The sequence below is a fragment of the Camelus dromedarius genome, chromosome 16, assembly GCF_036321535.1.
Source record: "Camelus dromedarius isolate mCamDro1 chromosome 16, mCamDro1.pat, whole genome shotgun sequence".
NCBI classification, from domain to species: Eukaryota; Metazoa; Chordata; class Mammalia; order Artiodactyla; family Camelidae; genus Camelus; species Camelus dromedarius.
This window is the reverse complement of record NC_087451.1, coordinates 14,543,382-14,567,684: the sequence shown is the minus strand read 5'-3', so window position 1 is coordinate 14,567,684 and position 24,303 is coordinate 14,543,382. Positions and strand designations below refer to the sequence as shown.

The 24,303-nt window shown below is 43.3% G+C and overlaps 1 protein-coding gene across 10 annotated transcripts in view; it reads left to right on the top strand.

Moving 5' to 3' along the window:
- The window catches only part of SYNRG (synergin gamma), a 78,987-nt gene extending 55,019 nt beyond the window's left edge, over positions 1 to 23,968 (top strand). For 7 of the 10 annotated variants that reach the window (XM_031467939.2, XM_031467930.2, XM_031467938.2 and 4 more), the window contains 7 exons: positions 577 to 740; positions 1,429 to 1,482; positions 1,984 to 2,080; positions 6,708 to 6,856; positions 20,185 to 20,295; positions 20,631 to 20,666; positions 21,678 to 23,968. In XM_031467939.2, coding sequence (XP_031323799.1) covers positions 577 to 740; positions 1,429 to 1,482; positions 1,984 to 2,080; positions 6,708 to 6,856; positions 20,185 to 20,295; positions 20,631 to 20,666; positions 21,678 to 21,809 — 743 coding nt within the window. In that variant the 3' untranslated portion in view covers positions 21,810 to 23,968. Of the gene's footprint in view, positions 1 to 576; positions 741 to 1,428; positions 1,483 to 1,983; positions 2,081 to 6,707; positions 6,857 to 20,184; positions 20,296 to 20,630; positions 20,667 to 21,677 lie in introns of those variants that run through there. The other 3 variants (XM_031467940.2, XM_031467932.2, XM_064495023.1) reach the window with 2 other exon arrangements.
- Positions 23,969 to 24,303: the final 335 nt, after the last annotated feature.

Below are 24,303 nucleotides of genomic sequence, written 5' to 3'. Positions count from 1 at the left end.
CTCTTGACGATGAGCGGGAGCTGAGTAGCAACGCCCCCTCTAACAGATGAGTTGTGCGCTCCCCAGTGTCACAGTCACCACCACTTCCATCTCCACCTGGCCTGCTCTGGTCATTTACTTGACTTAACATGCTCTCTGAAGGCATTTGAGTTTGCCCCCTTTTGCTTTAATCCCATCCGGCAGAAGAGCTCATTGATTTCCATTAGATTGAGGGAGATGGAGAAAGTTGGTGCAAGTCCGTAACTAATGACTGGAAAAGCAACATACCTCTTACACACTGATACTTTTGTAAGAAAGACACTTTTGTCCTCCAGACTCCAGTGATTCTGCACTTAGGATTATGGAAGAATTGTGATAAATTGGAGAAGAGTGATGGAGAAAATGAAAGGCAGGGAACCCAAGCAAGGGAGAACCATTCAAAGGGTTCAACTCGTAGCTTGCCCGACAGAGTGAGGGGTGTGTTTCTGAATGCCTCCCGACTCAAACATCTCAGGAAGAGGGTCATGTTAGCAAGGAGGAGCCTCTGCTTGAACTAAACTGAGTAGTCAGGACCTCTGTGCCATCCCCTCCCCTCAGGGTCACACAAGAGGAGCCTGAGCCTTGGTGATAAAGAAATAAGCCGTCCTTCCCCTTCCCCGGCTCTGGAGCAGCCCTTCAGAGACCGCTCCAACACGCTGAGCGAGAAGCCCGCGCTGCCTGTCATCCGCGACAAGTACAAAGACCTGACGGGGGAGGTGGAGGTGAGCGGGGCTACTCGTCCGCGGGGGCGGGTGAAAGACGCACCCCAAGAAGAAGCGCTTGCAGCTTTCACCTGGGGAAGTGAGGGGCAGAAGGTCACAGGCACCAGACGTAGCATGTAATTGAAGTGAGAGAATAGTGACATTAGCCCTGGATGAAAATGCCTCCCAGGCGTGGTGTCGCTGAAAGTAGTTAGTGACCCTAAAGCTGAAATTCCTCGTGGGCCGTCACAAGGAGGGAAGTGTCTAAGGGAGTTCTTTTTGAGCACGTAGACTGTCTCATCCTAGTGAATGGTAAAACATCAAAATAGAGGAGGGGGGAAATGTTCTGGATCTTCTGTTTATGTCCGCTGCATCTTCAGGACACGCGTGGTTTGATACGGGCTCTTGTCCTAGACACCTGCATGGTACCTTGAAAGAAGTTTCTGCTACTCATGGAACAGATGAGGCAACATGTGTGAAGGGAATCGATCAGGAAACATTTCCCTCAGATTCACAAATCATGGGCTTGAAAGTTACATTTATCAGGAATTTAAAATTGCCATTAGTGGGTTCAAAAGATAAACAGTAGTACTTGAACTGGAGTGATTCTCATAAACAGGAAGTCTTCAGTACTCTGAACTGACAGAAGGCATAAATAGGATTCCAGGCATGTCTGTGTGTAACCCAGAACTTTTTATAAAATTCACAGGAGAATGAGAGATACGCGTATGAATGGCAGAGATGCCTGGGGAGTGCCCTCGAGGTGAGTATGTCACTTTTGTGGTGGTCACATGTATGGAAATGCCTCTTGTGTCATTTTGCCTTCTTGGTTCATTTGGATGGACAGAGAGCTCTACCTTAATGGCCTTGATGGCCCTGTGCAAAGGGAAGCTGTGTGGAAAGTCGTACTTCTTAAGTGAGGCTGTTTTCACATTTTTAACAGCAGACACAGCTCATTTGTTCCTTGTGTCCTCTTCTGTCCCTGTGTTTAAGAAATAATAATGATATCATTATCTCTGCCTAAGTGAAAATAATATTAAAGCTAAAGAACCTCTGTCTTTCTTCTTCCCCCCAAAAATGGATGATCTTTTCTTCAGTGTCAAGATGAAATTCTCAGATTTGTTTCGGCATAGTCATCTACATACATCAATCAGTCCTGCTTTGTCACCCCTCCTGGCTTTCCTTTGGACTTTCTGCTAATAGTAAATTGGTTTGTAATGACTTTTCTTGATTATATAAGCTGATGTGATTTCATTTCTTGTAGGTCATTAAGAAGGCAAATGATACCTTAAATGGAATCAGCAGTAGTTCTGTGTGCACAGAAGTAATTCAGTCAGCCCAAGGCATGGAGTATTTATTAGGTATGTTTTTTTAGATTGTACTTTCCCCAAATCATGGCACTTTGCGATCCTTTCAGTTGTCCCTATGTTAGTAGTTTAATCTAGCTCGCTCAAGCTACTGTGACTTCACTAAGTAGCATCTGCATTTGTAGATAAGACCCTTAAGTCACAGACAGGAATAACTATTTGACTTAAGGTCTCTGTGGCCAAACTTCCCAGTCCTTATGCTATATATATGTTTATATGTGTGTAAATTACATGTTACTGGTTTATCAGGGTCTGAACTAGATGAGGCATTAAAATTAAATCCCTGGGTCTCCAATCAGTTCTTACCATGCCATGTTGAGTTCTTCCTCCCTATCCCTTACTAACATCCCAGGTTCCTCAAATTCCTGCCTACCTTCAGCTGTCAAACATCCCAGTCCAACTTGAAACCTCAAACCTCCATCTCTGTCCAGTCCAGTGATCCTCTTATCCCCAAGCTCAGGCTTGTTCCATGGCCAGAGCCACGTGCCCTGGACCCTAATGTTTTTGAGATCTTTAGTTGCCTTCTAGGTGAGGTCTTCCTGGCCTCCCTTACTCAAAACAACAGTCCCCTGTCCCCTGTCCCTACCCTGGCACTGCCTATCCCTGTCCCTGTTTGGTTGTCTCCCTAGCCCTAATACCTTTAATATCTTAAATATTTTACTTACTGTTCTTATTTATTATGTCTCCCTCCCTCCACTGGAATGAAGCTCCAGGAAGGGAGGGATTTGGGTCTCTCTCGTTCACAGCTGTGTCTTCAGCCCCTGGACTGCTGTCTAGCACATAGTAGTCACTCGCTAATACTTGCTGAACGAGTGGCTGTGAAGGGATGTGGGCTCCCCTTTACTCCTGCCATCTTGCTCTGGTTCCTTTTTCCTTCTCAGATAGGCACAATTCTGCTTCATAAACAGATGTTCACTGGGTAATTTTGCCTGTCTTTCCTTCTGGTAGTGCCCTACTATGAAAGATCGTCTTAGAAGCCCCCTCACTTGGCTTAGTTGGGCAGTAATTTCCTGCCCTTCCCCTGGAGAAGAAGGGGCAGTCCATAGTGCTGTGTACAGGCTGAGGAGGTACCACTGAAGACCCCCTGGAGTTCTTCCAGGCCTCTCTCAGAGAGGCGGGGGAGGGTTGGGTGTGTGGCTGGCAGCTGTCCTTGGAATATGGAGACCCTGGGCACCTATCATCCTTGCTGGAAGAGTTCAGCCACAATTCAGAGACCACAGGAAAAGACCGGTTCTGTGTCCTGTTAAGTGTTTAAAAGATACTTGAGGCCACAGAGTTTGTAAATCTTAGGGCATTCAGAAGAGTGAGCTGTTTCTTAATTACAGCCATACCTTGGAGATTTTGCGAGTTTGGTTCCAGACCATGACAATAAAGCATACATCGCAGTAAAACGAGTCACATGAGTTTTTTGGTTTACCAGTGCGTAGAAAAGTTACGTTTACACTATACTCTTGTCTGTTAAATGTGCGATAGCATGTCTGAAAAAACAACGTAAATGCCTTAATTTAAAAAGTCTTTATTGCTGAAAAATGCCAGCCATCATCTTAGCCTTCAGTGAATTGTAATCTTTCTGCTGCTGGAGGCTCTTGCCTCTTGTTAATGGCTGCTAACTGATGAGGGTGGTGGTTGCTGAAGGCTGAGGTGGCAGTTTCTTAAAATAAGACAGCGATTAAGTTTGCCTCATTGATTGACTCTTCCTTTCACAAACCATCTCTCTGGAGCATGCAGTGCTGCTTGATAGCATTTTACCTACAGTGGAACTTATTTCAGAATTCAAGTCAATCTTATCAAAACCTGCTGCTGCTTTGTCGACTAAGTTTATGTAATGTTCTGAATCCTTTGTTGTCATTTTAACAGTCTTCACAGCATCTTCACCAGGGTTAGATTCCATCTCAAGAAACCACTTTCTTTGCTCATCCATAAGAAGCAACAGCTCCATTAAAAGAATGACACAGCCATTGAGGACAGGATAAATACTGGTTAGAACCAAGTAGGCCCAAGATGGCGGAAGATTTGACTTGCAGTAGACCTTGAGCCTCATTACGTACTCATTGTAATATATTAGCATGCTCAGTGGCACACCTGTAGGCATGATGACAGTTCTGAGGCGACCATAAATGGCCAAAAAAAGTAGGCAGTGGCCCAGTTCCTGGAAAGCCCTGCCCCTTCCCTAAAATAGTTGGAATAATCCTCCAACTTGTTGGCACATGGAATTTACCCAGCCCAGGAAAACTAAAACCACCCCTGCAGCCTGGGCCACTTTGGCCGTCTGAGACGGGCCACATTCTGTCTATGGAATGTGTGTCTCTCTAAATAAACTTGCCTTCTCTTTAGAAAAAAAAAAAAAAGGAGGAGCAACACATCATCATTAAAGTTTTACTATGGGATTTCAGCGTTCACGCACATCTTCAGGCTCCACTTCTAATTCTCTTGCTGTTTCCACCACATCTGCAGTTCCTTCCTCCACTGAAGTCTTGAACCCCACAAAGTTACTCATGAGGGTTGGAATCAGCTTCTTCCAAACTCCTGTTAATGTTGCTATTTTGACCTCTTCCCATGAATCACGAATGTTCTTAATGACCTCTAGAATGGTGAATCCTTTCCCGAAGGTTTTCAGTTTACATTGCTCATATCCATCAGAGGAATTACTATCAATGGTAGCTATAGCCTTACGAAATGTACTTCTTAAAAAATAAGACTGGACAGTTGAAATTACTCCTTGATCCGTGGGCTGAAGAATGGTGTTGTGTTGTGTGGCAGGCATGAAAGCATTCATCTCATTGTATATCTTTATCAGAGCTTTTGGGTGACCAGGCGCATTGTCACTGAGCAGTCATATTTTGAAAGAAATCTGCTTTTCTGAGCAGTAGGTCTCAGCGGTAGGCTTAAAATAGTCAGTAAACCATGTTGTAAACAGATGTGTTGTCATCCAGGCTTTGTTGTTCCAGTTACAGAGAGAGCACAGGCAGAGTGGATTTAGCATCATTCCTAAGGGCCCAGGATTTTTGGAGTGGTCAGTGAGCACTGACTTCAACTTAGTTACCTGCTGCATTAGCTCCTGACAAGAGAGTCAGTCTGTCCTTTGAATCTCTGAAGCCAGGCATTGACTTCTCTCTAGTATGAAAGTCCTGGATGGCATCTTCTTCCAGTAGAAGGTGTTTTCATTGAAAGTCTGTTGTTCAGTGGAGCCACCTTCGTTAATGGTCTCAGCTGGTCTTCTGGGAAACTTGCAGCCTGTGCATCAGCACGTGCTCCCTCCCCTTGCATCTTACGTCACGGAGATGACTTCTTTCCTTAAACCTCGCGAAGCCACCTCCGCTAGCTTCACACTTTGCTGCTGCTGCTTCCTCACCTCTCTCAGCCTTCAAAGAATTGAAGAGAGTTAGGGCCTTGAGCTGGATTAGGCTCTGGCTTAAGGGAATGTTGTGGCTGCTTTAATCGCCTATCCAGGCCACTGAAACTTGCTCCATGTGAGCAGTAAGGCTGTTTTGCTGTCCTGCCATCCATGTGTTCACTGGAGCAGCACTCCTTCCTTCCTTCAGGAACTGTTCCTTTACATTCACAGTGTGGCTCCCCCTTTGGTGCAAGAGGCCTAGCTCTTGGCCTGTCTTGGCTTTTGACGTGCCTTCCTCACTAAGCGTAATCATTTCTAGCTTTTGGTTTGAAGTGAGAGACATAAGACTTCCTTTCACTTGAACACTGAGAGGCCATTGAACACTGAGGGTTATTAATTGGCCTGATTTCAATATTGTGTCTCAGGGAATAGGGAGACCCAAGGAGAGGGAGAGGGACGGGGATGGCAGGTCAGCGGAGCAGTTAGAACATACACTGCATGGTTCATGGCGCCCCAAAACAACTATAATAGTGACATCAAAGATCACCAGTCATCGGTCACCATACCAAATAACAGTGAAAAAGTTTGAAATATTGTGAGAATTACCGAAATGTGACACAGACACAAAGTGAGCAAATGCTGTTGGGAAAATGGCGCTGGTAGATTTGCTCAGTGCAGGGTTGCCACGAACCTTCAGTCTGTAAAAAATGTGTATCTGGAAAGCGCAGTAAAGCAAAGCACAATGAGATAAAGTGAGGTAGGCCTGTGCTTTGTGATTTACTGACGGTCAGATTCTTTTATAATGTTAATACTCCCTTTTCAGCAAGTTGAATGGTATTTCCCAAATTCAAACAGATGGGACTCATAAGGAAGCGGGGGGGGGGGGGGGGGGGGGAGGAGTGCTAATACTTGCTTAGTGCTTGCTACTGTTGTAAGGCTTCTACAGTATTAACCTATTTAATCCCCTCAGCCATCCTTTGAGGAGATACTGTTATTATCCCAGTTGTACCAATGAAGCTGAAGCACAGGGAGGTTATGCGACTTGCCCAAGGTTACACAGCTGGGATTTGAATCCTAGCGGTGTAGCTCTGAGGTCTGTACTTTTACCATAAAGTTAATGCTGCAGGGCTACGAGCTGATCGGTCCCAAGGAGTAGTAAGTTCACCTCTGTCCAGATCTCGTCCCTGTTTCCACCTGGGACGTCAGCCAGCAGTAGCACACTGCCTTGTCTGCTCACCCGCTCCTCATCACTCCAGCGCCTAACTCTCTACCCTCTCACCCTGTCAGGTGTGGTCGAGGTGTACAGGGTAACCAAGCGTGTGGAGCTGGGGATAAAAGCCACTGCAGTGTGCAGTGAGAAACTCCAGCAGTTGCTAAAGGACATCGATAAAGTATGGAATAACCTAATTGGCTTCATGTCACTTGCCACACTCACGGTAAGCCCACTGGATAATTGAGCAGTTACTTTCCTTCCAGAAACCTAAGCTGTAAAGCTGAGTGTACGTTCCAGTGATGGCACTTAATGGAGGATGAAGGTGCCCATGGTATCATGTTAAAGGAAGAAGGGAATATTTGTGCTGTTAGTTGGTAGTACCACGTTGGCTTCTGGATAGTGCCCAGGCCTGTTGTACCTAAAAAAAAAAAGGGAATGTAGGAAAACGTTCTTTATCCACATCCTTCTTAATTCATATATAGATATACACACACACGCACACACACATATATGTATGTATGTGTGTGTATATATATATACATACACACATACATATATACACACACACACACATACACACACATGTACACACACACACACATTTAGCAAAGCATTGGTTTGAGTTTCTCCCTTTGCATTTCTAGTTATTTCTGTCCCCATATGTGTCCTTTTAAAAAAACTGTATGATGAAAACACTAATTCAGAAAGATGCATGCACCCCAATGGTCCTAGAAGTACTATTTACAGTTGCCAAGATATGGTAGCAACCCAAGTGTCCATCAACAGATGGATGGATAAAGAAGTTTGGGGCAGGGGAATGTGTGTAATGGAATACTATACAGCCATAAAAATGAAATCTTGCTATTTGCAACAACATGGATGGACTTGGAGGGCATTATGCTAAGTGAATAAGTCAAAGACAAATACTGTATGGTATCACTTACGTGTGGAATCTAAAAAGATACAACAAACTAAGGAATATAACACAAAAGAAGCAGACTTCCAGATACAGAGGACAAACTAGTGATTACCAGTAGGAAGAGGGAAGAGGGAGGGGCAATGTAGGGGTAGAGGATTTAAAGTTACAAAACTACTGTTTATGAAATAAATAAGCTACAAGGATATATTGTACAACACAGGGAGTATAGCCAATATTTTATAATATAAATGGAATATAACCTTTTAAAAGTGTGACTCACTGTGTTGTACACCTGAAACATATAATACTGTACATCAACTATACCTCAATTAAAAAAAGTTTTTTTAAAAACCTAAGTAAAATAAACAAAAAATTGTATGATAGATACTATTACTATCCTGTGGTTCATTTAGCCTTTTTATTTTCTTAGGGTCTTGGATTGTTTTCATCTTTTCCTGTTACGAATAGTTTTACTCTGAGCATCATTAAACAAATGACTCTTTCCCCTTTCGGGGACAGAGTTCCTCCAAGTTTACTTAAGAGGTCAGAGGCGTGGTTGCACGCGTCCAGGCGCGCACGCACTTAGCTGCTATTACAGGTGTTACGTGGCTTTCCGGGGGGCATGGGGCTGGTTGACAGTGCCACCAGCAACATATGTACATTTCTTTGCACTGTGGTCCAGCTTTGTTGGTTTCTCAATTTAACAAGTGTGTAAATGAGTCCCTAAAAGTGTTTTTTATATTTCATTCATTTCCCGAGATGCTATCCAGTGTCCCAAATGATAATTTACTCATTTTATTTCCTTTATGTGTAAACTGATCATGTCTCCTTTGACCATTTGGCCATTTACTCAATGAAAAATCATTATTGACCATACATATTTCATATTTGTGACAGATTTATACACACACGTGTGCACACTTACAGGGTTCTAACAGTTTTTTTCCTCCTCTGTTTCCTCCTTGTTTTTATATTTCATTGGGCAAAACTATTTTATTTTTATATATTCCTACTTACTCAGTTTGTCTCTGATAAAATCCTTTATTTCACGATAGTCAAATTTATCTCCCTTCCGCAGCTGGAATAAGTACGCGGTTCCATTTTCTTTCCCTTCTCCCTGCCGTGTGGGGGGCAGCGGTTCTCAGTGCGCTGCACTGATAGCCAGGTGGGGTCCCTGCTCTCCCAGCAGCGTGCCCTCAATGGCAAGTCTCACCATTGTTATGTTGTGTCTGGTTTGTAATACCAAGTCCTTAAAAAGTTTAAATCATTTCCAAAATCTCTATTTTGTTTTCCTTGAGCCATTTTTTCAATTTATGACCTAAAATCATACAGTTTGAGTAATTATTTTTTTTAAAATACTGTTGTGGCCAGTACAATAAGAAGTGAAATAGAAATATTTGGAAAGAAGAGATAAATTTGTGTTTATTTGGTGACATGAAACACTTCTGGAAATCTGAATTCAAGAGGTTAAATTTAATGAACTTGGCAAAAATTCATAGCATTCTTACATATTAACAATAGTTATAAAATACAAATGAAAACCTCATTTTGTTTAATGTAGTAAGTCATTCAGGCCCTTCTCAACACTGGCCATATAGCTAGGGTTACTGGTTCGTTTTTTCATCCCGTCAGTCTGTTCTGCACACCACTATTGATTTTTTCTGAAATGCTAATCTGACTGTCATTTAAATCCCATTTAAAATCCTGCAGTGACTCACCAGTCTTCAGAATCAAGTTTAAAAGCCTTAGCTCATTGTAAGGTCTTTTCTATCACTTGGGTTGCTCTGGCTTCTCTTTCTCTTTTAGAGTGCTTTCCCCTCTGGACTCCGCGTCATTGCCCCCAGAAGTCATTCCAAGAGGCCCTCAGTCTGAATCAGATGCCCTTCCTGTGTGTCTCCTTGGCACATTCTGTCACCACACTTAGCACGCTTCTTGATGTTGTGTCTTTTCTTATTTCTTGCCCACTAGCTTCTCAGCTCCTTAAAAGCCGGACTTTGTCCTTTATTTCTTTTTGTTTGTTTTTTTAACTGAAGTATAGTTGATTTACAATATCGTGTTTGTTTCAGGGGTACAGCATACAGATTTGGGTTTTTGGCAGATTCTGTTCCATTAGGAGTTACTATAAGCTATTTGGTATAATTCCCTGTGCTATACAGTAAACCCTATTGCTTATCTGTTTTATGTGTAGTATATATCTGTTAATTCCATACTCCTGATTTGTCTCTCCCCACCTCCCTCTTCCCTTGGTACAAGTTTGTTTTCTGTGTCTTATTCTGCTTCTGTTTTGTGTATACATTCATTTCTATTTCTTAGCTTCCACATATAAGTGACATCATATAGTATGTGTTTTTTATTGTGTTCTAATAATGTTGGGTGGGACTTTGTACTTTGGGTTTTATACTTTTTTGAACTTTGTTTTTGTCAAACTAGGTAAGCATTTTTATACCTCATTATTTTAATAACTGGTTTAAATATTTTAAATGGATAAGGAAAATAAAACAAAGGAAAAATGAAAGTAGGGAAGGTAAAGTCACGGATGAAGTGAAGTGTACAAAAATGTGTGCTTTTGAAGTGCTGGCATTTGCTAGTGGTGAGCTGTACAGTTAACTTGACCCTTCCTAAGCACTCATGTAAAGAAGACGTGATCTGTTCCATGATTCACTGGATTAATAACATAAAAATAAACCCTCCACTCAGGAAACATTATTTCTGGCATTCATATCAGAAATGTGTAGGTTCTTGTAAAGAGGAAACTAACCTAATCTATATTATCTTCAAAAATACCCTTTCAGTAAATAAAACAACAGGTTTCACTGAGTAGTTTCTTGGGAGATCTCTTCATACAGATTGGATGGCAAGTTCCAAGTACAAATTAGTGAAAAGTCAGTCTAAGTGGGGAAAAAATAGATGAGATGGTAAACGAGAAAAAAAGTGTGGCGCTGCATACTGACGGTGGTCTCAAGTCTTTGTGGAAAAAAACGTGCAAATCAGTGAGAAATGTACCAGCACCCAGTAAAATCGGAGCAGAAACATGAAATGACTCATAAAAGAGGGGGCACGGGTAATCAAGAAACATTAATTCAGATTAAAACAAGCTTTCATTTTTTTACCTCCTGATAAGCCCAGTTTTGGGTTTGGTTGGTTTGAATCCTGCTGGTGGTAATGTGTAAAACTGGGCTTTTCCTTAGGGCATTTATTAAGAATCAGTTTATGAGGAAATTGGGACCACCCTATGGGAAAGTGTTTGGCAACATGTCTTCCCCTCTGCCTGTGAACTCCTTGAGGACGGGGACCAAGACCACATTTCATTCCTCTTTTGTCCAGTGTGAGCACAGGAAAAGCTGGATGAATTAAAGGTCGACTGAGAATTCCACTTCTAGGGAAACCTCCTAAGGCCAAACCTCTACATACAAACTCACAAAAAGAAGCAAGTTAAATGTGCAAGCTGTTCTTTGTAAAAGTGAAAAATTGAAAAATACCTAAAAGTCCAAATCTGGAGAATTAGTTAATTGTGTGAATCTTCATATTAGGATGTTACGCAGCCATTCTTTCAAGGAGCACAAAGTCTGAAATAACATAAAACTGTTATTACAGGGCCGGAAGGAAATCTGCCCAAATGCAATAGGGTTGTGTTTGGGTGATAAAACCCTGGTCTTTTTAAAAAATATTTCGAGTGAAGTTGGTTGGCTGGTGATGTACATGGGGTGCCTGTGAGGCTGCGTGATGGAGAAGGACGTGTTACCAGTTACTTGTCATAGAGTCCAGTGTGTCACCTTTGCATCGTTAGCGTCGCCCTTCATTAGAGCCTCTGTACTCAGTCTTTTAAAAAAGTCTCACCTCAAAATCCATTTGTCCCGTGTTTTTATAGCAACAGGCTATCTAAGGCCACGCATTAGGAATCCAGAGATCAGTGTGTGTCTGGGTTTCTCCTAATTTACCCACCTTCTGCTCCTAAGCTTGTACTGATACAGACCAGACTAAGCCTCAATATCATTGTCATCATTAGCCAACTTGTACTGAGTATCTACTGTGTGCATAGGTGTGATTGACTTAAGGCAGCAGTCTTGAGGGTAGGTACTGTGGTTTCCCCCTGGCACAGATGAAGAAACTCAGGCACAGAGATCTTGGTGGGACCTGGCCTCAGTCTGAAAGTCTTAAGTCTGCCTTTTCAACCTCTGTTCTCTGTTACCTCCTCAAAATAGGCAAGTTGGGTGGGTAAAACCAGAGAGCTAGAAGCCTTTTGGGGGGCAGTAGGATGTTACTTAGCATGAAGGTTCATGAGATGAAACAGCAGGAGTCTGTCTTGACAATAACTTGATATAAACAGTCAAGTTCTTTTGTGTGCATTTTTTCCCGTTTATATCCCCAGATTGTAGAGTAGCTTAAAAGATTCCCCTTCTCCACTTGGATGTTAAGGCTCTTTGTTTTGGGTGGCAATCAGTTTCTTACTGTAATTAACACTTTGAAAACTAGATTTCTATACAGACCCTCAAATACAAACCCATCTCGTCTCCTCTGGTGCTGTTAGAAAAAATGTCTGTGATTGCAGAGCATCTTCCTTTGCCGTGAACTCCTCAAAGTTTCCACAAAAGACCAGGCGTGTTAACCAGGTATGTATTGGTGCTTTTAGGTCAGAAGATAAGTGGGGAGAATCTGGGCCTGGATTACTGCTTTGAGGGAGCTGCTGTCAGTGGGTGAGGTGGGAGCCAGGTTCATCCTTGTACACCTTGCTCAGAAAGGCTTGCCTTCTAGACTCTGACCCTCTGGGCCTTTCTTTTCTTTTTTCTTTTTTTGTAAAAGATACATACACTAAAATGCAAAAATCTTAATTATACCACTGAGTGGTTTTGACAGATGCATGCCCTATATAACCCAGGCCCCTATCAAGATACAGAAGAGCCCATCATCCCAGAAGCTTTCCTTAAGCTCCTTGCCCCATCGCCCTACTTAGAGATAATCTGTGTTCTGATTTTTTCACACTAAAGATTAGTTTTGCTCAGACCTTTTTAAAGAAGTCATAGGATTTGATTCTGTGATTTCAAAGAAAGCCTTCTGGGTTCGGTCACCCATCTAACCTGGGGGTGTCGTCCTCTCACTCGCAGTGGTTCTGAATCCCTCCCTCCGCATGGCAAACTGGGTGAACAGGAAGAGTGGCCAGGCGTTCGTGCCCCCTCCTTCAGGCTCCTGTTAGGAACATCCATTTCTAGCACCACGTCTAGATGCTAGAGTGATTTTCCCTGACTTTTTAGACACCAGGTGAGGGTAGGTGTCTGCCACTCGACAGTACAAATTGTACATGAACACCACTGAGTATTTATTTCTCCAGTTACCCATGCTCTTCACATTATAATTGCTTTTTTCACCAGGTTAGCTGTGACAGGGAAATAATCATTCTCAACTCAGCTATTTTTCATTATTATACCGTGTTATGTCCTGTTGATAACTGGTAGGTCCTCAATCTATAAAACTTACTTGAACAGCCCACTGCACGAAAAATAGCATTTTACAGAGGAAGTGTAAGGTGAGACTTGTCTTGAAGAAGCTTTACTTTAAAAAATAGGTGTAAATGGACACAAACCAGCATCTGTGTAGTTTAATTCATTTGGAACGAAACTATACAAACTCCAAGGACTCTTTATTAGAGCCTCAAAGCAGAGAAACCGTCACGAGGGAGGGAGGCATGACTGAGGTTGTATAGGCAGCTTTTAACTTTTTTCCCCATTGCTTCATCGTAGGTAGAATTTAAAGTTACTTAATGAACTGAATTGCCACAGTCAGCCTCTTTGATTCCAGTTCCACTGATGGTTACTGTTTGCACCGAGAACTCTGTGCTGTATGCTTTACCTTCCTCTCATTTAATCCTGGCGACAATCCCACAGGGTCAGTAATGTGATCCCCATTTGTACAAGTGCAGAAATTGGGGCTCAGAGAAGTTGAAACTTGCCTGAAACTGACAAATCTGGGATTTGAATGCAGATCATTGTTTAAAAATCCATTCTTCCTATTGTGTTAGTCCCAGCTTCCAAGGTGCTAAAAAATGACTTGTGTCTTCCCACGAAGACTCCCTGAAACTATTCCCATCAAAAGGAGGCTGCGTTACTTTTCTCCAGAGAAGACGTTCCAGGATGCAGCAGTGATGCTTGAGCTAAGGAGAGCAGAGTACACGGTCGTAACCTCCAAATCTTAGTATTTCTTTAAGGGGAAGTTACACCAGCGAAGTTCTACGTTTCTCTTTCCCTTTGATGTTCCATTTATCCGTGGACTGAAACTCCCTCTTGTGGTAAAAAGCGTCTCTCCTCTGGGCACAGACTGAAGGAACTGTTTTCTCTCAAGAGCTAAAAATCACCTATTTTAGTGATTTAAGTGAATTGTTATCTTAAGGTTTTATCTCATGGTTGTGGGTTGAAGTTCTATGGGTTGGTAACAAAGACTCAGTCCTGAAAAACAGAATGAACCCACTTTTGCCATATAAAATCTACCAGAAGAGCGAGGAGTGTTTTTCTCTTGACCTGTAGTCATTTGGAAATCATGCAGGCTCTGTGATTTCACTGTTACCCTCAGTATAATCATTCTTTCCTTCCTTTCAGTGTGAAATAAGCAGTGAATTTCAGGCTACTTACTTCTTATTGCTCTGGCATATCAGGAGAACCGTTTATTTTTAATAATGAGAGCATTTTAGTCATCTTGTCAGTCTACACAGCACTTGAGCCAGGGTCTTCATCACGTCTCTGCGCGGCTGTCTAGAGTTGACAGAAGGTGGGTGTGGTAGGTGGATATGGTCGACAGAATAATGCCCTCCCCCCAGAGATGTCCACGTCCTGGTCCTGAGAGCCCCTGAACGCTGTACCTTATATGGTAAAAGGGACTTGGCAGATGTGATGAAGTTAAGGGTTTCCGGATGGGAAACTTATTCTGGATTATCTGAGTGGGCCCAGAGTCATGGCAGGGGTCCTTAGAAGAGGAAGGCAGGAGAGGAAGAGGAGAAAGAGCAATGCGACAGTCGAAGCAGAGGCAAAGGTTGGCCGATGCCCCACTCTTGGCTTTGAAGATGGAACCATGATCCAAGAAGTGTGCAGGCAGTCTCCAGAAACTGGAAAAGGCAAAGAAGCAGACTCTTCCCTAGAATTTCCATAAGGAACGCAGTGCTGCCAACCCACCTTAGACTTGTGATGTCCCGAACTGAACTGTAAGAGAATAAATTTATCTTGTTTTAAGCCACTAAATTTGTGCTAATTTGTTACAGCAGCAATAGGAAAAATTACAAAAAAAAAAAAAAAAAAGTAACCAGGAGTGGTTACATTGTAACCAAAACCAAAGGTATAGAATTGCCTGGGGGACCTGTGTCTAGATCACTCTGTGTCAGTCAGGTTAGGTTATGCTGTGGTGACAAATACCACCCTCCCCTCCTTCTCAGCAGTGCAAAACAGCAAAGCTTTATTTCTAGCTCCTGGTGCATCACCATCTCAAGTCGGAGGGTCTCCGTGCCGTGTCCTTCTTACTCAGGGGCCTGGGTTGACAGAGCCTCCACTGTGTGGAACATGGTTGGTCAGCACGGGAGGATCAAGGGGACGTGACAAATAGTACATTGGTCTTAAGTGCTTCCTTCCAGAAGTGGCATATGACTTACCCTCCCAGGCTGTCACAGCATGGCAAGTTTCTCAGCCGTGCCTGATTGAGAGGGACAGGGGAGGCCCGTCCTGCTGCTTGTCTGGAAGGAGGAGAGGAGGGCTGTTGGTGAAGAACACTAATTACTACCAGACTCTTCTTCCTTAGTAATGATTGTCTTGGATGCCGTGTTAGTAGCTTATCATTGGCTAAAGATTCAGGATTTCGTATCCCAGTCTGACTCTGAGACTTGTCAGCGTACGCAGGTCACGGATAATAGAACTTTTTTATCTTTACTAAATGTGTGACATACTTGCCAGTGAAAGTAGGCGATACCCTATTTAAGGTGGCCTGTGGAGGGCATACCTTCTTCTAGAATTAGGGCCATTTGATTGGTGTCACGCTGTTACTGTGTACTACAGTAATCCCCCAAATGGAAGTGCATTTATAAAGGTTAATTTTGTCATTTGAAAGATTAATTTGACTACAGGGTAAGTTATTCAGAGCCTTATGATTTTTACTGGAGATTACAATATGACCTTTTTGTTTGCTTCTTTTATTCCTTTGGTAAATAGGTATTCAAGAGTTTTTACTAACTTGGTTGATTTCAAGATTCAGTTTCTCCAGATTCTAATTATTTCTCAAATAGTCCTTATTCAGTAACATGGTAAATGTCTATAATGTAGATTACAGACATGCTACTATGTTTTTAAACTCTTCAAAAAGCTTGTTAGATTTTATTTGTCAAAGTGAATAATTGTGATAATTATTTAGAGTATTTTATCCTTTCCAGAGCACTTTTTATATATCTGTGAGGGTCCTAACACCCACTGAGGGAGAAGTGGGGGGGGCAAGTGAAATTGTTACCATTTTACAAGGGACAGAATTGGACAGCAAACTATAGTGTGCCACTGGCTTCCAGATTTGACCAAATGGCCATCATTGCACTGGGGGAAAAACAAACAAAACAAAAAAACCCTCTGTCTTGGCTAAGGCCATGTAGGTTCACCTAGATCACAGCCATCTTTCACCCAGTTGAAACATCCACCTCCCTTTTTCTTCTTTGAAAAGTGTGATCTGAATGGATTCAGCCCAGGTTGGTTTAAGAGAGGTTTGTGGAGCCTAGCAAGTGATTTATTATTTCAAATTAGTAAGGCATGGGGAAATAGCATATGTAATCTACACTTTTTTCTAAGGAGAAGCCTTCAACCCCAACCCGGGGAAGGATAATAACAGTTTTGCAAATACAGGGACAGTATTGTAACTCCTCAGTGGTTCAGCTTAAAGTAACTATAGAATATGTAACTATCACTTTGGCAGGAGTTTGCTATCATGCTGGTCACCACAGTATTCACGAGGAAAAACCAGCCAACACGCCAGGCTCCCAGGTCCTTGGCTGTCTTTATACAAGACCCTGGTCTCCTTTCCACTTAAGACACCCACCTGCATAATCACACTGGACTGTGTTATCACATCACACTGCAGTGCCTGGGCAGTCATAAACTCTGCCATCTTTCTGTGCCCAACTTGGTATCTCTAGAACTTTCTTACACTTGCCTTACACTGCTCTTGTTTTTGGCTCTCAGCACAGGACAGTTGACCCTTTTACTGTCCTATATACTCCGTTCCATCTTTACTTCCTTTCCCACCTGTTCAGTCCTTAGCAATTGAGGCTATTGATGTCTGTCCTAGGACAATCACCTGTCCCGATTTGCTCAGGACCGAGGCATTTCCTTAGCGCTAACACGGGAACAGTTTTGTACAAACCAGGAAAGCTGGTCACCCTGGTCTACTCTGTCCATACATGGAAATACTACATGGTGGTGCTGCAGGCGTCTCTCTCTAACTCGTGTCCAGTGACATCACATTGGTAGTTCGAAATCAACCATGGTGGCAGTTTTTAGACCATGGAAATCAACAAACACTACAAAGCCGGGCTCGACTTGTTTTGTTGATTATCTAGCCTTAGGATGACAGAGAAAATGTTAATAATGCACATTAAACTTAAAAGTATGCTGTTTGTAGCCATTATATTGTGAATAGAACAAAAAGTTGAGGAAAGATTCTCCAGTATTCAAGAACTATTATCTGATCCAGCAAAACAGTCACTCATGTATTTGACAGATGAGTGAAGTTCTGAAATCTGTGTGTAGTTTCACTCTGGCCTTAGTCCTTCACTTGAAAACATCATTCACGTCAAAATTAACACTCCTTTAGGAAAGCAGGGACAGCGTGACTGTGGATCTAAGAGTTGGGCAAAAATCAAAGGAAGAACAAGCGACTGAATGGAATTTGCAGTAAAGATGACTGTATATTTTATTTGTAAATTGTGTGCTGCACAGTAAAATTTATAGTAAACTTATGTATGTGGGTTTGTATATATATGTGTATGTGTGTATATGTATGTGTGTGCATACTTTTAACTTTTTGGAAAGTCAGTTCTTAATGGTGGGGGAGGGGAGCAACTTTGCCCCCAAATTGGCCAGGGAGCCTCAGAATATCCTACAATGCGGACAACAGGCCCTTCAACAAAGAACTGTGCAGCTTAAAATGTCAGTGGTGCCAAGTTTGAGAAACTCTGCTCTAGGGCACACGTAAGGAAAATCAGGTTAGGTATGTCTTTTTTCACCTTAAGAATCCAAAATCTGTTTTTTTTTCTTTTTTTTTGGCTCGTTCTTTTGGTTGTTTTTGTTTTGCTTTGTTATTCAAATGTTTTTCTTAATTGAGGGACAACTTATATAAAGTGAAATGCACAGATCTTAAATAGTCGTATAACAGTCCAGTATAGTTGGGTCAGTTTTGACAAATGCATACCACCATGTAACCCACACCCCATCAACATGTGGTGTTTTCATCACCCCCTAAAGTTCCATTTTGCTGCTTCCCAGTCAGTCCCCTGATCTGATTCCAAAAACAACCATGGATCCATTTTCTGTAGCTTGCTGTCACCATAGATTTGCCTGTTCTACAACTTAACATACATGAAATTACGTGGTATGTATGTTCTTGTGTCAGCTTCGTTTACTTAGCATGTTTTAAAAATTTATCTTGTGTATATCAGGTTGATCCCTTTTCTCACTGAGTAATATTCCATTGTATTAATATACTATGATTTTTTAATCCACTTATTTACAGATGGATGCTGTTTCCAGTTTTAGATAATATGAACAGAGCTGCTGTGAACACTTCTTGTACAAAGACTTTTGTTAACATGTTTTCATTTCTCTTGGATAAATATGCAGGAAATTACAAGATTGTATCATGTACATGTTAACTTTAAGAAATTAACAGCTGTCAATCACTGGGCTTTATTTTTAAGCACAGTTTACAATGTTGCATCAATTTATGGTGTACAGCGTAATGTTTTAGTCAAAATACGTATATTTGTTTTCATATTCTTTTTCGTTATAGGTTACTATAACTGAGTATAGTTCCCTGTGCCAAATGGTATAAATTCATCTATGTATATATATAGTAGTTAGTATCGCAAATCTCAAACTCCTAATTTTTCCCTTCTCACTTCTTTTCCCCCTAGTAACCATTAAGTTTGTTTTCTATGTCTGTGAGTCTATCTCTGTTTTGTAAATAAGTTCACTTTTTTTTTTTTAGGTTCTACATATGAGTGATATCATATGGTATCTTTCTTTCTCTTTCTGGCTTCACTTAGAATTACGATCTTCAGGTCCATCCATGTTGCTCCAGATGGCATTATTTTATTATTTTTATGGCTGAATAGTATTCCATTGTATAAATATACCACAACTTCTTTATCCAGTCATCTGTCAGTGGACATTTAGGTTGTTTCCATGTCTTGGCTGTTACAAATATCATTGAGCTTTTAATCATTGGGCTACACATTCTGCATAAATTGGTTGTGAGGAATAAATTAAATGATGCATGTGAAGAGCTTAGTGTGGTGCTTAGCACAGGTGAGGACTTGACCTGTTAGCTGTTGTTATGTTTACTCTCTCTAGCAAATAACGTCCACACCTCTCACTGTTGAGCACCGGGCCTGTATGGCCCTCTGCCTGTCACATCAGAACCTAGCTGTCCCACAGGCAGCTCCAGGGCAGCTTGAACCACACCGGGCTCCCCTGCTCCGTCTCCACACAGACTTGTTCTCCCTCACCTGCCCCGTCAGGGTGAATCCTCCCGGAAGCCCAGTCCACCCCACTCCTCGCGCATCTCACAGACACCCCCCCCCAGGACTGTCGATTCTCCTGCCCTCCCCACTGCTGCTCCCTTCGTTCTGACCTTCAGTGTCTGCCCCCTGGATCGCTACAGCGGCCTTGTGACGGAGGCCTGTACCTTGAGGACTTTCACCCCCAACTCACTGCCTTTCTGCAGCCAGAGGGGTCTGTCCACAGTACAGACCTGATCCGTCATCCTCCAATGAAGACCGTGAAGGGCTTCCCTGGATAAAGCCTCCGCCCCACATACTCCTCCCGAGGCCTTCGTGCTCCAGTCTCACCTCCTACCTCCTTCCGTGAGCTTGGCTCCTGGCACCCTGGACTTCTTCCCAGACCTGATCTGCGTAGGGGCCCTTGCCTGCACTGCTTGTTCTGCGCAGAAGAAACACCCCGCCTTCCCTCCTTCGTGCCTCCATCCCCTCACCTGGCACATCCCCAGCAGGACTCAGCCGGAGGTTCTTAAGTTACAGGAAGCCTTCTCTGCCATCGGGCTCCTTCCCCTGGGGTCGGGGTCAGTGCCCACCCTCTCTGCCTTTGCTCTGGCTCTCGGGACTTCCCTCGTGTGGCTCTCGTGGCACCGTGTTGCCTGAGACCCGCCTCGCCCTCACCCTGGACTGAGTTCTCAGAGGACAGGGACCATTTTTCCCTCATCCTAACATCCGTAGCAGCTGGAATACAGCAAGTACTCAGTAAACGTTTGGGAAACTGAATAATTATACTGGTGGTGTTCGAGAGTTTACTGAAGTCACGGCTGGACTTACTGGGACAAGGGATTGGGGGTGAAGCCAGCAGCATCTGGAGTTGCTGGGTTCTTACCCATTTGTCTTGTTCTCACAGCCTGATGAAAATTCACTGGATTTTTCCTCCTGTATGCTACGGCCTGGGATTAAAAATGCTCAAGAACTTGCTTGCGGGGTGTGCCTTTTAAATGTGGACTCCAGGAGCCGGGTAAGTCACCCGCCTTCCTCCTGTGGCAAAGAGCTTCCCTCCCCCCAGGCCCCAGCCCACTTCACTGCAGGGTCCATGACCAGTGGTGGGGAGTTTATAAAGCTCTGAAATCTGAGCACAAGAGCAGATACCTTCTTTCAAAAGGGCAGTAGGGGAAGCTGCTGAGGGGATGGATGGTTCACCCTTTTCTGAGGAATGGGCTTGTTTGCATGGTGCCTGCGGCACCTGTGCAGTGGGTGGTGAAGGGAAAAGGTTCCACCTGCAAGGACTTGTTTGGAGGCAAGAGGTCTGGTTCTGGGAATTCTGTTGACCTTATGGTTTCAACATTATTTCAGAAAGAAGAGAAGCCTGCAGAAGAACATCCTAAAAAAGTATGAACCAGTTACACATTATCTTAGCGTCTCCATCTTAATTTTGAGTGTGGAAGGCAAATTCAGTGGTGCCACTGCCATCCTGAGCTGTCCCAACCATGACTCTTTGCTGAATCACTTTTGTCCCCATAGTGCTTGATTCAATCAACTAACGTGTCTGTGTGGGTCCACTTCCGTCTTGTCTGCATGCTCGTCTCTCACAATTGGCTTCTGGTGTTGTGGCGGCTTTTCTCTGTGATGGACACAGGATAACAGAGTGAGCAACTTCTGGAAGACGAAGTTGTAGTGACACACAGAATGACAGCAGAGAGCTTCAGGATTTGGCTGTTAGCAGACAAAACCCAATCGGTTGGGTTTTAGAGTTTTATTTATTTGCTTGCTTGTAGTGCTGTGGAAAACACCCCCAGAAGTGACTGAAGTTTGGACTGGTTGGCGGTAACTTCCCCTATAAGCATTACTCATGTGGAAATAATTCTCATGTGTTTCATGTCTTTTTTTTTTTTAACAAATCTTATACCTATGGACTTTACGATTCAGTTATTAGCACCCAGTGTCTTTTAGACCTTCAGGGTTTTTTTAATCTTTTGTTTTCTTTCATGATAAGACTGGTTAGCCTCAGAAATTTAAGGAATTACATGTTACAGTCCGATGCCAGCTTCAGGGAAGGGCTCCCTTCCTCACAAAGAGAGAGAAAAATCATCCACAGCCCTTCTATTTTAGTTCCCCCGTCATGACCCCTGCCAACCCCCACAGCATCGGCCTGTCTTTTCTAGGAAAGATTTGGCCTCCTTTTGCTGAAACTGGGTTTAACAGTAAAGATTTTGTTATGCCTTTAATTAGCAGCGAGAAAGTTTCTCGCTTGAATTCCTGGAGCCACCTGCTCGGCTTTTGTGTGTGTGTGCCAGTTTGGCCTCAGCCTCTGAGACCAGGAGGGGGTCCGTGCTGGCTGCTGGCAGCTCCCGGCCGCAGAGGAAGCCTGACTCGCCCCGCGTGTCTGTTTATTTCCGGCAGGCGTTCAACTCGGAGACAGACAGTTTCAAGCTGGCATATGGAGGACACCAGTATCACGCCAGCTGTGCCAACTTCTGGATCAACTGTGTTGAACCAAAACCTCCTGGCCTCATCCTGCCTGATTTGCTCTGAAATCTCCTGAAAGCTCTTCCGTGAAGTACCAGCTGGGGTCTTTTTTCCATCACACCCCCTTGGGGTGACAGGGACCAAGAGACAGAATGCGAGTGCTACTGAGTTAACCTCCACCCACCTCCATGAAAAAGTCCTCAAGAGGTAAGGGGAGTGCTGCCAAGCTCCCAGGCAGTCCTACGGACGGCCTTTGTCCCCAGGTTCCCATTGCCGGTCTGTGGGATCTGAGGTCGAGGTGCCCCACCCACACTGCATGTGTCGCCACAAGTTTGCCACCTTATCGCTAGTCCTCCTAAGGTGTTTTAAAATATGGACCACAATTTCCTTTAAGGAATAATTTGCTGCTGTGGTATTGAAACTGTGAAGAATTGACATTTGGAGAAAAATAAATAATTATTGTAGGACTGGAGTTGGTTAGAATGGTTTGAGCCAGTGTCTGTTTCTGTCCGGAACACTTCCTGTCCTGTGAAGGAGAGAGCATTTATCCACACTTAGTTTGTTAATATCTGAAGTGAATAAAAATGGGAAATTGTGATTAAATTGATATTCTTTCATAGAAGAAACTCTGCTTCTCTCCATTGGACAATGGCAGGTGGGTGAGGGCAAACTGACTAACTTGACTCCCAACTGAACCCGGTAGCTACTCCATTCATTCACTTCCAAGACTGTCAACTTTCAAGAAGACTTTCTCAAAACATGCCTGAAACTTTGCAGTGGAGAAGAATGTTTGACAGAGGCCCGGATCGTGGTGTATCAGGATAAATATCGTTCCGCTAGCCTTCACTGAAAGCCTTGGTTTACCTCACACACAGACTGTGAACGTGGTATTTTTCTCAGACGAGATTTGGAAGGGCAGCTGAGTGAAATCTCTTTGCAGAGGCCTCTGGCCAGACTTCCAGAAATGACTGCCCAGGGGCCAGTATTGCAGTATCTCTGTGAAAGACCTGAAAATTAAATCTGGGTTAGAAGGTGGAGCTCCCAGCCAAGCAAGGAGAAAAAGCAGGATGTGTGTCTGTGGTGGAGGCACATCACTTAGAAGCAGCGGCAGCAAGTTGTTCAAAAACAGCCCCGGATTTTAGAAGGAAAAGGCTCATGCTGTCTGGTTTAGGGTATTTTCTTTGCCACTTAAATTGAATGTATAAAATCGGGGGGGAAAGCCCAGTGGTTAAGGACTGCGTTATTCCTGTGAAGAACATGCCCGTCTAGGACACTTCTCTGAATTGTTAATTATGGGCTTCATGAAGGGATTTTGAATCTTGTGTGTTTCACTTGGTCTGTGGCTTAAGCTCTCTGACCCAGACTTCGTTTTTCTTTGTAAACTGGGAAGGTTGGTTTTGTCCCTGCAGTTGCTGCTTTACATAATTAACTAGATCATTTTCCCTTCTCAGGACAAAACTTGAAGAAATTCTCTTTTGTTCCATTTTACGCCTTTTCCTTCAGTCCTCTCCAAGAAAGGTAGAGAACATTGTCATTAAAGAGCTATTGAGGCTTCTGCTTTGCCCTGCTGGGCGCCAGAAGGCACAGGGAAGTGCTGATGAGGTAACTCTGTTTTTCTCATTTGCTTCAGACGATACCATCTCTGGCGAGTAATGCCTGAGACCACGGTCTCTGAATCGTCACCTTCAGGGCCTCGGCCCCACAGGGCTGGTGGGTGTTAGTAACGGCAGCGTGGGCCGGTTTCCAGCAGGCTTTGCCTGAGGCCTCTGTGCTCCCTGTCAGCCTGATCAGGACCTAGGGTTTCAACCTGGCACCAGAATTCAAGCAGCTTTCTAATCGGTCTTGTGCATTCCACCTTTGTGACAGAAAAGCGTCCCAGTTTGACAGAATTTATACTGCAGAGACATTTTTGGGAAACGCCACATGGACTGTTCTGTCACAGTGGTCCGTATCAGTGACATTTTTAAAAGTATGCACACCTGTTAACTAGATTGGTTCCCATTTCTAGATATGTTCCAGAATGCCTCAGATAAGATTCCTAAGTCTAATCACTGCTGACCTTACCAAGTATGACAGGGTTAGGCACTCCCTGGGCGGTACAAGGGGAAGGTACAGCTGGCATCAGCAAACAGCCTTTGCTAGAAAAAATATTCACTACTTGCAGTATCTGATTCGTGGTAAAAATGTTTTATTAGATCCACCAATAAAGACTTAGGCAATTGGAATACCACTGCATTGATTTTCTTTCTTTATGCAGGTTTATGAAAATGACTCAACATTGCTTTCAGCTTCACCCCAGCTCTTGTTAGCCAGGAGCCCAGTGTCCTTGGAAACAGTAACCAAGGTTACGTACTTCCGCAGCGTGCTGTGCGGGCTGCTTCACCCCGCTGCTGAGTGCCAATTAATAAGCACTTTCTTGGTACTGTATTTTACCTTTGGTTTTTTTTGTGGCTTAGTGTATAATTTTTGTCTGGACATGCTTGAGGTAGAAGAGGCACAGGGTATATTAGGATATTATCCATGCTTTATTTTTTCTGTGGCTACCAGTTAGCACTCCATA